The sequence below is a fragment of the Gekko japonicus genome, unplaced genomic scaffold, assembly GCF_001447785.1.
Source record: "Gekko japonicus isolate JY-2015 unplaced genomic scaffold, Gekko_japonicus_V1.1 scaffold3077, whole genome shotgun sequence".
Taxonomy (NCBI): Eukaryota; Metazoa; Chordata; class Lepidosauria; order Squamata; family Gekkonidae; genus Gekko; species Gekko japonicus.
Window position 1 is genome coordinate 52737 of NW_015168135.1, and position 11237 is coordinate 63973.

Genomic DNA, 11237 nt, shown 5'->3' on the forward strand with positions numbered 1-11237 from the left:
AGATCTTCTCTGGGGATCAAAATGCTTTTGTGGTCATCCGCAAGTCATATATAGCAGCTGCGCCAATGCCTTTACTGACGGCTTCTTTCGGGTATATTGTGGGTATGTAGGGCTACCTTCCGGCTGTGCTCCTGCAGAGTGCAGGGGGTTGGACTAGATGACCTGCAAGATCCCTTCCAACTCTAACGTTCTGTGATTCTATGATTCCCAATGCACTGGAAATGACCGGCACATGGGAATGGCAACAGTTGCTTAGAATTAATGACAGTGGCTCCAAACAGTAAAGATAATAGACACTCCTTTCATGAGCTGATTCTGCTTTCAGGTTTGCCACTAGCATCACTGTTAATGACATTTAGAAGTGCCCTAGAAAGAGGGGTGGGGGGGGCATAACTTGTGTCATGTTTTGCTGTGGTGTAAACGGGGTGAGTTTTTCTGCTGAGTGGGAGCATCTTTACTTGGTGAAGACGTAGAAAAGAAGACCAATTAGAAGGTACCTGAGGACCCGGATCTCACTGAGGAATCATTCTGACTTGATATCTTTTCATGGTCTCTTCCTTCTTTAGTCAGAGACGCCATAAAAATGTGGGGAAGACTCTTAATCTTCAGCCAGAAACTCTCCCTTGCAAAGATATTAAATGAAAAAAGGGAGAAAACGTAGTTTCACTGAGGGACACATTCTTGGCAACAGAAGCCGGGGGTGGAAGGGGGTGGGTGGGTCTCTGGCAGGAGCAGGAAGGAGACCCATTTTGTCAACACAGTCATTGGAAACTTTAGCTTTTCTCATACAACCTGGAACACTGGCCAGGATCCGCAGTTCTAAGACTCTTAAGAGCCATCCTAGGCAGAGTCATACTCTCCTAAGTCCATTGAGGTTCATGGGCTTAAAAGGTAGCAACTGTCTTGTTGACTAAGTGAGATTCTACCCAGATCCATTGAAAGGAACATTTGAGCTCTGAGCAACAGGTCGCCAATGGGGGCCTGCTCCCGACTCCATCCGCTGGCGCATCCATCTCACCTTTGGCTCAGCTCCTTCCCTGTCCCAGTCTCCCCCTCGGCTTGACCCTGCCCAGTATTGCTGCCCCTTAGCCTAGCCAACAAAGCTAGATAGAAAGGCAATGACTTTTCCCCTTGCCCATTTCTTCCAGTCTTGTTGCCATCCCTGGAGACCCCCTTACAGGAAGGGTCGTGGAGGATCAGAAGGCAGGGGGAGAATTAGGAGCCACGGCCCCCCTTTCTCCTACTTTATTTGAAGGTTTAAAGCAGGGGTGTCAAACATGCAGGCCAGGGGCCGGATCAGGCCCCTGGAAGGCTTCTATCAGGCCCACAATTGAACTGGCTGTCTTCTGCTTCTTCCAGTTCTTCTGCTGCTGCGTCGTCGTAGGTTTGCAGCTTACAGATACACACCCGAACAGCATACTCAAGAGTGCAACAGCACAGACATTTTGATGCAATAATTCAGAGCAAGGGGTGTCAGTTATCAGACACTGTTAAATAAACAAAATATTGCAAAGGGCTAATGTTTTAAGCATGTTTTTATTTTAAGTTTAAAAAAACACCTTTGTGTTTGTGTCCTTTATAAAGTTTACATCTCCGCTACCTGGCATTACATTTTATGACACACATGGCCCGGCCTGACAAGGTTTCATTTATGTCAGATCCGGCCCTCGTAACAAATGAGTTCGACACCCCTGATTTAAAGGGTAACGTCTAGCAGCCGGTATAAAAGATAGCAACCCTATGAACCTCCCCCCTTTTTTGCACTGCTCACAACCCCTATTATTTTATCTGCCTGCTTCTCCCCCCTTTGCCTTCCTTCTTGTGTATACCCCCCCCGTTTCTCTTCCCTTACAGACTCCATTTGTTTAATGTGCAAGCCCCATCTAATCTACTATTGGCTTCTCCTAATTTGGCGCCATACTGTGTAGATCAGTTACGGCAGTTGAAGCCCATAGAATAGTCCTGACTCCGTTTGTCTGGGACCATCTGCAAACTGTATGCGCGCACGCCTGTCCCGCTCCCTTCTGATCAAACTTTGCCCCATTTCAATCAACATGGTCTTCTACGCATGTGTTGTTTGACCTGGGTTGGATGCTCTTATGAAGCGGGTCTTTTTTCCTTCTTCCCCAAAGCATCGTTGTCACTTTTGTGTGCCGCCCAGATTTCCTTCGTCTTTTCTGTGATCTTTCCCAGACCTACTTTGCTGTGATGTTTTGGGAAAGATTGCTCGTAAGGCTGGGCCGTGTGGGCGGGAGACTCTGGGCTTTCCCTGTCCTGCCAACAGGAGCACCATTCTCCCTTCCCCAACCCTTATCGTTGCTCCCCATCCAGAGAGGTGATGACTTTTTTTAAAAAATTGGTAATTGACAGGGCTTTTCTTCTGGGGGAAACGCACTGGAACGGAGTTCTGGAACTTCTTCGACAAATTTCTTTTTGAAATGAGTTTTCAGTATACAGATAGAAAACGTCATTTCCCGCTTGCAAGTTCCGGCACCTCTTTTTAAAAAACAAAACAAAAAGCCCCGATAATTGACATTACAATATACTGCTTATAATAGTGTATCAATTACCATTAAAAAAAAAACAACTTTGAGAAAAGCCATGACAGGGAGGGGGGGGGAGGAAAAGGCTACCAGAGGGAAGTTGGGGGGGGGCTGACACAGTGGAAGCCTCGTTGCTATGGCCCTGCTTCAGCCGTGGCAGCCACGCCAGGGTTTCCACAGGAAAGCGTTACCACAAATCTTCGTTTCCTCCTCTGATGTGCAATATATTTTCTGGGTGGGTCACAGGTTCTCATCCAAACTTTTTGCGCTAGATCCCATGTCAGGAGTGGGGAAAAAAACCCTCAGGCTACCGGTAAGTAACTTTCATTAGGAGTCTGCTTTATTCGTCAGACGTCCCCTTTCAATTCCATTCATTTGACCACCTGCCCAGTCCGCTTTAATATGTGTTTTCGTTCAGAGTTTGCCATAGTTTCGTAGTGATAATAAGGGAATTAGCCACCTTAGATGATGTAAAGTAAAAATTGGGGATTTTTTTTTTAATTTGTCACATCTTTTTCTTGTTCTTGTTTTTCCCTTGTTTTTGCTTTTTGTGCTCAAACGGGCCTGCCAGGACAAGGACAAAGTAAGTGACAGCCCCCTTTGCCTGTTCTACCCTGCCTAGGGGGAAACCTCATCATCTGTCCCTGAACTGCTAGTTTTTCAAAAACTTTCTCTTTTCACTTTCTCCGTTTTGTCTCTGTGTCCCAAGAGACACCTTCTTCCTTCTCCCTTTCTCTTTGCACTTCCTGCCACATCATCTGTTTATTTATTTCCATTCTTGCCTCGGGCTTTCCTTTTACTCATCTGAGTCTCCACCCCCACCTTCGGAATTCGATTGCTCCATTTCAGAGCAGTGTCCAAAAGAGCCTTTTCCCCCATCTTTATTTTTTCTATTTCTTTTGCCTTTTACTTCTTCATATTTTTTTTAGTGCCGCGTTAGTGCTGCATTCTGATTTCAAGTTCCTCTGATCTTCTGTTGCCAAGATCTTTGGGATTCATACATAAGCTCTTGGCAACGAAAAGCACTCGAAGGATCATGAAATAAAATCCCCTTCCTCTTTGAGAGACGGTTGTTGTCCATATCTCAGAAAATCTTCCAACACTTTCCTCCCCTGTGTTCCAACAAGACGACACGAATGAAGAAACTCGTGTGTGTGTGTGTGTGTGTGTGTGTGTTATTTGTAAATGCTACTTTGAAATGGAATTAGTAAAATCCTTTGTTTAGAGAGCTGCTATTCTAAAGAAGGGAGCGCTACTCTTGTATGCTTTCAGAGCTGGGCGGCTGCCAAGCAGATAGTGGTGTGCCCTGTAGTTAATGAGAGCTGTTTATATTATAGTAATGTGTTGTTGGCTTGTAAATAATGGTTTGATCCCCCTTCCCCCCCCAAAAAAAAAAGCTCAGAGGAGCCTACAAGGGTTCATTGCCACGGAAGCATAGAGCAGTGGAGACGAGGGCTTTCCAGACGATAGGAGAAGACCAACCCCCCCCCCCTTTATTTAATACTCCTTGTTAGCCTTCCAGTCCAGCATCAGCCACTAAGGGTGGCTAAGTATGTTTAACCGATGCATTATAAGCAGAAGGTGCAGACTTCCCCCTACTGGGGGATAGTCTCAACTGCTGAATATATGCCTTTTGCACAGGGATTTCTGGTAGGAAAAAAACATATCACATAGAAGCCCCAACCTGGGTAGCACAGGCTAGCCCAATCTCGTCAGATCTCAGAAGCTAAGCAGGGCTGGCCCTGGTCTGTATTTGGATGGGAGGCCACCATGGAGTACCAGGACTGCTATGCAGAGGGAGGCCATGCCAAACCACTGCTGAACATCTGTCACCTTGGAAACTCCAGGGGGTTCGGCATAAGTCGGCCATGACTTGGCAGCAAAAAACAATTAGAATGGAGTTGCTAAGGGATAGCCAAAGTCACATTCCCTGCTTTACAGAACCTATAAGAAAGTACAGTTGCACAAATGAAAAATGAATAAAAAGTCTATTTAGAAAACATATACACTTGCATAGAAGAAATATATACACCAGGATACAGGTAAATCTGCTTACTCACAAGAAACACGAGTGGGAAAAATTCAAAAGTACTAAATGACATCATTGGAAGTCAGACACAAATCAAAAAGCTAGAAGCCAGGTGAATAACATGCATTATGTCTGCTAGCAGGACATTTCGAGCTAGAGAGAAACTGGTGTCTTCAGCTCTTCATTTTATTGGTAGCTTCATGTGAGAAAGAAAGAAGCATATTCCATATCTGAAGAAAACAATAACATTTATTTATCGTAACAAAATCTGAGTCCAGTGGCGCCTTTAAGACCAACAAAGCACACTTCCTCAGTCGCATTGAAACAAAAATATTTCCAAGCCTCACATACAGGAAGATTGGGGGTGGGGTGGCAAAAGCGTCAGGAAGGACCAGTCAGACTTAGGATGCACAAGTGAAGCTGAGATCGTATCAAGGCAGCAAGATCAATAGATGGCAGCAGATTAGCGCACAAATACAAGGGCTAACAAGCAGATATGAGAACACGGCTACCCACCTGAATTTATTTATCTGGAGAAGGTAACTCAAAACCTCCTGCTGGGTTCCTTGTTAGTAGTCGTGGCATGGATGCTGGCCAGTAGGGCTCTGTGATGCTCAAGCAACCACATGGAACCCACTGTTGCATCTCACACCCACCTAGTATTCCAGTAGCAATCATAGTGCAGTTTGAGTGCCGGGAAAAATACAGCTTCTCTTCAATGCAAGTGCTTCTAGCTGGGCATTTGAGGGAGGCTGTTGAGATCCGACGAGAGCAAATGATTAAACCTTGTATTTATGGTCCAAAAGGGACACTGTCTGGAATCTTTGCTGAAGTCCTATTATTGACAGATTAGCAGTTCAAGAAGGAAGGGGAGAGATGCATCAAGGTCCGCCCCCGAAGAAGCATCATTGCAGACCTCAGATTGCTCCAGAGCATCTTAGCTTTTCTCTGGCTTCTTTTTCCTTTTCCAGCAGCTGACAGGAGTTAAACTCAGTCTGCAGGCCTCAAAGTGCAACCAACTCAATGTGGAACAATTTTATCATTGTTGTTTTGTTTGCATTGGAAGCTGCCTGGAGCTCCACAAGGAGAAAGGCAAGCTAGCAGGTGCTTCAAATGAACTCCCATTTTATTTTACTAACGAGATGGGCTGGAGGACTCCTTTCTCCATGATCATTCACAGCCCAATTTACTGCTTGTATAACCAGATGGACCCCAGTGAGTAGGAGCCACACTCCCCTCCAGATAAAGTAGTCCCTTGTCTCTATGAAAGCCAGATATAAATAGCCTGTTTCAGGGCCCTTTTTGTAGAAAAAGCCCAGCAGGAACTCATTAGCATAATAGGCCACACCCAACACCAGAAACTCATTAGCATATTAGGCCACACCCCGTTTTGTTTGCATTGGAAGCTGCCTGGAGTTCCACAAGGAGAAAGGCAGCTAGCAGGTGCTTCAAATGAACTCCCGTTTTATTTTACTAACGAGATGGGCTGGAGCACTCCTTTCTCCATGATCATTCACAGCCCGATTTACTGCTTGTATAACCAGATGGACCCCAGTGAGTAGGAGCCACACTCCCCTCCAGATAAAGTAGTCCCTTGTCTCTATGAAAGCCAGATATAAATAGCCTGTTTCAGGGCCCTTTTTGTAGAAAAAGCCCAGCAGGAACTCATTAGCATAACAGGCCACACCCAACACTGGAACTCATTAGCATATTAGGCCACACCACTGCCAGCACAGCTCATTAGCACATTAGGACGCACCCCCACGTTGCCAGAAGTGTGGTCATCCAGCCACACCCACCTTTTGCTTCTTATTCTGTTTACCTTGTTTGTTGTCAAAACCCAGGGCTTTTCAGGGACTCATTTGCATGTTAGGCCACACGCCCCTAATGAAGCCAATCCTAATGAGTTTCTGCTGTTGGGTGTGGCCTATTATGCTAATGAGTTCCTGCTGGGCGTGGCCAACTTAGCCTGGCCTGTTTTTTATTACAATTCCTTGTTCAGCCTCAATTCCCCACCATTGCTTTGAGAAATTCTGTATGGCCAGAGCCGGATTTGCCCCATGTAACTTTCATAACACCTCACTGGCATAATTTAGGGAGGGGGTGTCCAAGAGTTGGATTGCTATTTGTACTAGTAATTCCTTTAACCAGAGCGTTCCTTACGGTGTGGTTAACTAAGGGCCTTCCTTGCTGACAATTAAGGATATATATAACCTTGCAATCTGCCTAGGCTGACCGTAAGGTAAAGGCTTCCCTTGCTCGAAAGCCAGTCGAATCCGACTCTAGGAGACGGTGTTCATCTCTGTTTCCAAGCCAAAGAGCCAGCGCTGTCCGCAGACATTTATGTGGTCATGTGGCCGGCATGACTAAATGCTGAGGCGCATGGAACCTTCCCACTGAAGTGGTACCTATTTATCTACTTGCAATTTCTTGCTTTCAGACTGCTAGGTTGGCAGGAGCTGGGACCAAGGACGGGAGCTCAGTCCGTCATGCGGCACACTCGGGTCTCGAACTGCTGAGCTGCTGACCTTCTGGTCTGCAGCACAGCATCTTAACCTCTGACCCACTGTAATGCTGCAGAATTAACTCTGCTGCACTTGGAATAAAGCTACAGAGGGATCCCTAGTTCCGGAGGAGGTACAGACACTGGCATCATACTTTAATGTAGGAAGCAAAACAGGCGAGTGAGAGGAGCCAGAAACAAACCAGAAAGAACAGCCTATTGTGACTGTCTCAGTATTATGATTGCTCCAGCTCTTTCCCCCAGCCTTGCCCTTAATCTGAAAGAGTGGGGCAGTCTCATTAGCCCATCTGCTTCACTATCTTTTTTTCCTGGGCGGGCTGTAATTCAGAAGAATGAAAGGGGAGAAGGATGGCCTGGATGTACTGAGAAACGACTGGAGGGGGGAGGTTCAGCTCTGAAAATAAGTTCCTTTTCTCTCTCTCTGATCTTGCTGCATAGGCTTCCTCTCTGTGTGTGTGTCTCTCTCTGTCTCTCTTTCTGGAATCAAGGGGGGAAGGGGTCTTATTAAAGCCGCAATCTGTGTCTCCAACATCTTTATGTAGTCCAGCGAGTCAGAAGAGAATGGATCGGATAGCTTGATGCATTCCATGGACCCTCAGCTGGAGAGGCAGGTGGAAACCATCCGGAACCTCGTGGACTCCTACATGGCCATCGTCAACAAGACCATTCGTGACCTCATGCCTAAGACCATAATGCACCTTATGATAAACAATGTAAGCGTCTCATTGAACAGTCATCTAGGTGCACTGCACAGTATAGTTCGCATAGTCTGGGACAGTCGCAGTGTGGTTTATAATATAGTCCAGTGTCCAGTGGGGAGCATCTAATAAAATGGCTGGCAAATATGGTGGTGTGGGTAGAAGTAAATTCCATTGAATTTAGAGAGACCTTCTCTGTTCGTTTTTAAATTATTTTAAAGTTTAAGGTAAAGAGTCAGGGAAGGGACTTTTAATATATCCGCAAAACTGGCAGAAGGAGATGAAGAAGAAGAAGATGAAGAAGAGATCAGATTTATACCCCGCCCTTCACTACCCGGAGGAGTCTCAAAGCAGCTTACAATGCCCTTCCCTTCCCCTCCCCTCCCCACAGCAGACACCCTGTGAGGTAGGTGGGGCTGAGAGAGCTCTTTCGAGGACGGCTCTTGAGAGAATAGCTCTGAGAGAACTTGTGACTGACTCAAGGTCACACCAGCAGCTGCAAGTGGAGGAGTGGGGGAATCAAACCCAGTTCTCCCAGATCAGAGTCCACGCTCTTAACCACTACACCAAACGGGCTCTCAACCCTACGCTAGGGAGAAGCTGGCTTGGAGGTTTAATAGCATATCAGATCTACCCTAACCTTCCCGACCTCTCTCTTTCCACTCAGAACTGTTGGCGAACCTGTACTCTTGTGGAGACCAAAACACCCTGATGGAAGAATCACCCGAACAGGCCCAGCGGCGCGACGAGATGCTGCGCATGTACCACGCCTTGAGGGAGGCGCTCAACATCATCGGAGACATCAACACCACCACCATCAGCACTCCCTTGCCCCCGCCGGTGGACGACTCCTGGCTGCAGGTGCAGAACATACCGTCCGGACGCAGGTACCAGAGGCTCAGGGGGAGGCCCCCGCAGACCTTCCTGACGCCTCTTTTAGCGACACGACGGGGCCTCCTGCTGGAACAGGAAGGAAGGGCTGTGGGGCGTTCCGGTTTTGCATGGTGGCAGGGGACTTCTCTGAAGTCTTCTAAGCGATGGCAGGAAACGTGAAAAATGCCTTGCTGTTCCAAAGGACATCGTGGTCCATACAAAACCTGGCCAAGTTTTTGGGTTGTTTTTTTTTGTCAGAGAGTCAAAGGCAGTTTGACAAAGAGATCAGTGCCCACGGTGCGTACCTTGCCCCACCAATGAGCTAGGGTTTTTTACCCTCTCCACCACAAAAAGTTGAAAACCCTGTTTGTCTATTAGATATGGGAGGTCAAGATAAAGATGTGTTTCCACCCTAGTCAGCAGTGTCTCTTTCAGACTGCTTTCATTCTCTCCAGACAATTGCATCTCTAGCCTGAAAAAAGTTTGCTGCGGGATTTGGAAAGCACCCAGAGCCCCTTGCCCCTGCAGTGAAGTTCCTTTCTCTCTCTCTCCTAGGTCTCCCACGTCCAGCCCTACACCGACGAGGAGAGCTCCGGCAGTCCCGCCGTCCAGGCCTGGATCTCGAGGCCCGGCTCCTGGACCTCCGCCTGTTGGTGGTCCCACTCTGGGTGGTGCTCCTCCTGTGCCCTCTAGGCCAGGGGCCTCCCCGGATCCTTTTGGGCCTCCCCCTCAGGTTCCATCTCGACCCAACCGTGCACCTCCTGGTGTCCCCAGGTAAGTGAGGTCACGCAGCAAGTAGAAGCAGGCTCTGGGGATCAGCTGTCCTAAACGCCTGTCCTCTTGACAGCAGAGGGCGGTTGAGACAGGTAACTGAGGTCTCCTGCTGCCCCTTCAACTTCTGCTCTTACGCTAGTCTCTTACGCGCTGCAGTTTCCCCCCGGAGGAGTATTTTGATTTGAAACAAGACCCTTTATCCTGGGCAAAGCTGGGGCAGGAAACTGGTTTGGGAGGTCCTCGTAAGTGGCAGTCCTAACTGTAAGCGGTGATATTAGATGGTATCAGTCGGAAAGCTCAGGAGCAAGAGGCCTCAGAGACGAGTGCGCCATGGTAAGGTGTGGATGTATTATTAAAAACGAAAACAATAATAATAATATTTCGATTTATTAATCGCTCAATCCTTGCAGAGCTGCTGGCTCTGAGCGATTTACAGTTACTCATGTATTCACAAGGGACTAACAATGATAGGGGTAAGGGAGGACAACATATATCTTTAAATCGCACACATTTCGCAGCCGACGGGGAGTTTATCCAGCTGTAAGCTTCAGACGTGTTCCAACGGCATTCTCCCTCAGCGTGGCTTGATGTCGTCAGCTTTCTCAGTTGCAGCGCAACACTGCCACCGCCTGGCCGGAATGGCCCATTACAGGCCATGATGCTGAATAGATTGCCCGAATCTACTGATTTTAAGCTCAACAAGTCCGGGTTTTGGGGAGAGGAGATTGGTCCTGGATTTTTATTCCTTTATTTTAATTCGATTTTTGATCCCACCCTCCCCCCTGCCAGCAGGGCCCAGGGCAGCTGAGGAGAGGAATCTATTTGAGACGTGCCGGTCTTGAGAACCTGCTGCGGGCAGGCTTTCAGGGCAGACGCCTGGCCAATTTTACCCCCTGCCCTGCCAAGAGAGATGGTTCAAGAGGGTTCAGGGAAGAAGCCAGCTGGCGCTGGCATCCTGGTCCTAATTCCTGTCCAAGTTCTTGAACTGAATCTAAAACAAGAGCTGGAAAGGTGGATATCCTTATCAGGATTTCCCATCAGAAAGAATAAGATCACTGAGCTCAGTAACCTTTATTAAAACACTAAATCGCGCTGTCCCTTTCTTGACCAGCAAAACCAACGAATCCCTCATATAGAAAGCTGGCAGTCACCCTGTCCCTGAGCAGCTCTATCCTCCTTTTCTTTTGTTTTGATTTTTTTTTTTTTTTGCCGTCTGGTGTCCTGGCGACCCCTAGTAGAGTTTTCAAGGTCAGTGATGTTTAGAGGCGGTTTGCCATTGCCTGTCTCTGTGTCATGATCCTTGTGTTCCCTGCTGGTCTCCCTGCTTGACTTTTGAGATCTGATGAGATCGGGTCAGCCTGGGCTATCCAGGTCAGGGTAGATCTATCTGACACATTTAAATTATAGAATCATAGCGTTGGAAGGGACCTCCAGGGTCATCTAGTCCAACCCCCTGCACAACGCAGGAAATTCACAAATACCTCCCCCTCCACACCTGCAGTGACCGCTGCTCCACACCCAGAAGATGACAAAAAACCTCCAGGATCCCTGACCAAACTGGCCTGGAGAAAATTGCTTCCTGACCCCAAAGTGACGATCAGCATTTCCCTGGGCGCATAAGAAAGGGCCACAAGAACTAAGCACTGAGGCAACCCTTCCTGCCCTCCCTCTCATGATCTGCCCAAGTTCACAGAATCAGCATTGCTGTCAGATGGCCATCTAGCCTCTGCTTAAAAACCTCCAAAGAAGGAGACCCCACCACCTCCCGAGGAAGCCTGTTTTACCGAGGAACCGCT

At 47.6% G+C, this 11237-nt stretch overlaps 1 protein-coding gene across 1 annotated transcript in view; it reads left to right on the plus strand.

Moving 5' to 3' along the window:
• DNM1 (dynamin 1) overlaps positions 1 to 11237 on the plus strand; it is a gene marked incomplete at its 5' end in the record, with an annotated part of 76664 nt that overhangs the window by 48077 nt on the left and 17350 nt on the right. The window contains 3 exons of the mRNA XM_015414925.1: positions 7639 to 7837; positions 8462 to 8681; positions 9223 to 9441. Coding sequence (XP_015270411.1) covers positions 7639 to 7837; positions 8462 to 8681; positions 9223 to 9441 — 638 coding nt within the window. The remainder of the gene's footprint in view (positions 1 to 7638; positions 7838 to 8461; positions 8682 to 9222; positions 9442 to 11237) is intronic.